The sequence below is a fragment of the Priapulus caudatus genome, unplaced genomic scaffold (assembly GCF_000485595.1).
Source record: "Priapulus caudatus unplaced genomic scaffold, Priapulus_caudatus-5.0.1 Scaffold671, whole genome shotgun sequence".
In the NCBI taxonomy this organism is placed as follows: domain Eukaryota; kingdom Metazoa; phylum Priapulida; class Priapulimorpha; order Priapulimorphida; family Priapulidae; genus Priapulus; species Priapulus caudatus.
This window is the reverse complement of record NW_014577732.1, coordinates 291,097-295,121: the sequence shown is the minus strand read 5'-3', so window position 1 is coordinate 295,121 and position 4,025 is coordinate 291,097. Positions and strand designations below refer to the sequence as shown.

Below are 4,025 nucleotides of genomic sequence, written 5' to 3'. Positions count from 1 at the left end.
GAATTGTTCTACTAATAGAGAATTGTCGTAGTCAGAATGAAGCGTGTACATGTACTCAAAGGCCTGAAATACCATCTCCTGCGATCTACATTTTCAAAAGTTCTGTGGGAGGACCCCAGACCACCCACCTGTTCTCACCCCCACCATGAAATCCTGGATCCGCCACTGCCCCCCCCCTAGGAATTACTTAACCTATACGGCCCTGACAACTCTCTAATTGCACTATCCCCCGGCATCGTAGCATCAACAACAATAACATAACGCTCGATATAAAGATTTTATTCCTGCAACATAATCATATAACCCTCAGCTGTGAGATCCACAATATCCCTGGTTAGGGAAGGCTGTATTGACCGGTGTGAGCATTGTAGGCAGTGAAATAACAAGTAAAAAATTTTGTATGCCCGTAAGGCGTGCAAATATGAAATAGTCAAAGCCGGCGGCATTATGTGCTTGGTTCTAATTACCGTTTGGTTAATTTGGATTCGTAAATATATATTCACTTTACATCCGCGTAAACTTTAGTGCCATCGCATTAGCCGTATCCGATTGCATAACAGAAAAAGTATAGTATATATATATATATAATATATATATATATATATATATATATAAAGGAATATAATGGATATCTTGCATAGTCTTTGCCGAAATTCGCAAAGTGTCCTATTAACAACTAGGGGATTAACTTAGTGAGAGATAACTGCGCGTGTGGTCTAGTATTATATGGTTAGACCACTCTAGTATCATCTTAGTATCCTCAATAACTAGAACAGGTTATATAACCGACTCCGAAGATTGCGCTGTCTGCGACGTCGATGGCTGTCGGCGTTGCTCTATATCCAGTGGGGTTGTACAGTGGAGTTGTAGCGAAGTGGCTCAATGGAAGTTCATCGTTCGTATCGAAACCGTCATCGTCCGTGTCCTCATCATTTGGCGGGTACGCTAATATCACTGCCCTCTGAGGCTGTCGACGTATGCTTTGTGATAAGCTCCATTTTCACCGCAAACCTCAACCTCTAGCGCGTCAGCTTCCATCTTAGAATTCTCAGAGCATCGGTAATACAGACTAGTAGAGTACTGAGCCTGAAAAACTGTAAAACTTGTCTTTCCGACGTTCTGCATGCGATTATATACTACTCAAAATAAATCAGTCCCTCCCCCATGTCTGACCATTGGTCAGACTCTTGATTTTATCTTCTCCTTGATTCGTTAACTAATTTATGTCTAAGTGGTACACTATGACGTAAATTATTGGGCAGAGGACTGTGCTGCCGTGCTAACCTTACGTAATGAAATGCCGCTAATACACACAGCGCGGTCAACGTTCGCTGCTGACTAGTTTGAATGCTGCTAACATGTAACATCCTAGCTATATACTGATACTAAGTCATTGCTAATTTCAGCTCTACTTGCTCGCTAATGCTGTAATATTATTACCTCCGCCAAGGGGTTGGCAGGAGGTCATGTTTTCACCGGCGTGTGTTTGACTGTTTGTGGGTGTTTGTGGGTTTGTGTACAGCCTAACTGAAAAAGTTATGGACGGATTGTCATAAAATTTTCAGGATAGTTCAGAAATCGCCTAACTTAGAATTGTGAGATTTTGGCGGTGATCCGGATCCAATTAATTAATTAACTAATAATTAATAATAAATTTCAGGATAGGTCAGAAATGGGGTAACTTATAATTGATTACATTTTTGGTGAGATCCGGATCCAATTAATTATTTAATTAATTAATTAATTAATAAAAAAAATTCACTTAATTAATTAATTAATAAAAGAAACTTGTCTACCGCATTGCAAATGCAATCAAACCTGTGTGTAACGACCGGTGAACGTAGAGGTGGCCTTTATAGAAAGGTTGCCGATCTGTAGAGATGGTTTCCCCGTATAGCTGGCACTCAAGGAAAACGCCAAAGGCGGCAAAGGGGCATGTTCGATATATGTTCGATAGATGTAGAATCTAACACGGGTATGGCGGTGTGTATGATGAACCGTGTTTCGCACGTTGATAAATCATATTAACGGGTATTCTTACCCGCCGTCCCTGTTGAGTGTTGATGAGCTCGGCAATTCTGATGAAAGTGCCATCTGGTGACATATCAGTGATCCAGTAATCAGGCATGCGATCACCATTCGCATCGATGATGGCATTGCCAGAAATTCCTGCGCATTCAAGTATCAACATACGCGAGTAATATCACGAACATCTCGTAAATTTATGATGTAGTATTTGCAGCCATAACAGCTGAAGAACAGAAGATTACACAATGTTAAGTTTGATCTCATAGACCTTAGAAACATGCATTAACAATAGAGAGGTCATGTCAAGCATCCTGTCCTCGCCGTGCATAGATCCCGCGTATCTCAACGCTCGGATCTGGGAGAGACCTATCCGTCTATGCAAGGTAACCACGACCCTCCCTTCACATATTGGTACTGGGTCGATCAGACTGGACCCGTTATACGTGTTTTCCACACGGGCACGTCGATCTTTGACTTTGAAGAACTTTGTTACTAAGTGGCGTTTTTATAACCCCTTATCCCAATGCTAATTGGTCAGAGCTATTTGTCAATTATCTTAGGCAGATAGGTTCATTTAATGAGACATCTAGCAAACTTTATATTCGGATTGCCGTTATATTAGTAGATTTTGCAAGTACAGCCATTGCAATGTTATAAGCATGACAACGTTTAAACAGACTGTGCTAATGACATTAGTATGGTCAGCAAAACTTTTCACTTTTCAACTTTTCACAACATATCGCTGTTCAATCCGATAGACAGAGTTGGCCATGCTGTCGTGGTGAAGGGTGTGTTTACCTTTAAAGAAGAAGTTCTTGGCATTTGCAGCGACAAGGGTTCCATTCCTGTAGTCACCTCCCGCGGTCAATGTCTTGTTTAACGACAGAGCGTATAGAATGACAGCGTCGTGTAGAAACGGCGAATACTTGTCTCCCTTAAAAAGATAGCAGACGGTCCATTAACGACGGAAGATCTTCAATAAACCTTGGGCTGCAAGCAATATGTCTGGTTCTGAAGAAGGTTAACCTCTCTTTCGTGTTCAGTGTCATGATGAAATATCGTCTTAATCCAGACATTACTATACATGACAAGCGGAGTTACTAATACATAACGGATGGCCATGACGCTATGTTAACAACGTTGGTATTCGGTGAAATATTGCAGTGCTTGGGTTCGGTGGAACGAGTAGTTGCATTTTGATTTAGTTACTGCGGAATATGTAAAAATAAAACTCTGATAAAATCCAATTATAGCTTTTGCTTGACGTGGGCATTTATTCACGGTCATGTCACCTCCCACGAACGAAAAAACATTCTACGCCGCACCCCAAGCATCCCCGCGTGTGTTACCATGTTATCCATCCAGAGTTCTGACATGTAGTCCTTCCACGGTGGACGGCGCATGCGCGTAGCCACTTCTACTCTGAACTGGTTGACCTGCGTTCCAGTCAAGGCAGCGAGACTGATCTGTGAAAGAGATCACACAGGGACGTATTTTGCATCAATTTTCCCAGTTTTTATGTATTTCTATGTGTTTCCCACCGCTATCTATCGAATTATGGTTTGTCGTCACCATCATAAGGACTAGGGGCTTAGCCTACGCAAGAGTTTTCATATCAGAGGTCGCTTTGTTAACAGCGTGTATAGACATGCTGATTTTCCTATAGTGTGATCAGGGTTTAAGCAATATTTGTCATTAGCACCAACTTCAAGGCAATTCGTCGGTGTGTGAAAATGTCGGCTAAACGCTTACGTGAAATACGGATTCGAACGCCTGCCTCGCTTCCTCGTTGCGGTTGTCTGTACCCCACCACGTCTCTGACGCATCGATGACGTCATCGTCGGGGATCATCTCCATAGTGTAGAAAACGTAGTCGCCTTTCGTCATGCCCAGGTCGTAGGCGTGCAGCATGATATTGCGACGGTCCTTCGCCGGTGTTATTACCATGACGACTGGGATGAAGCGATGGGAGGCGGCAGTGAGCGCATATATATATA

At 42.4% G+C, this 4,025-nt stretch overlaps 1 protein-coding gene across 1 annotated transcript; it reads right to left on the bottom strand.

Moving 5' to 3' along the window:
• Positions 1–951: 951 nt before the first annotated feature.
• Positions 952–3,975, bottom strand: LOC106812649 (atrial natriuretic peptide receptor 3-like). The gene is made up of 5 exons (XM_014816571.1): positions 3,781–3,975; positions 3,378–3,494; positions 2,827–2,962; positions 2,042–2,169; positions 952–1,047 (listed from the first exon to the last, which is right to left on the bottom strand). Exons 1-5 carry the CDS (start codon positions 3,973–3,975, stop codon positions 952–954), a joined length of 672 nt encoding a protein of 223 aa, XP_014672057.1.
• Positions 3,976–4,025: the final 50 nt, after the last annotated feature.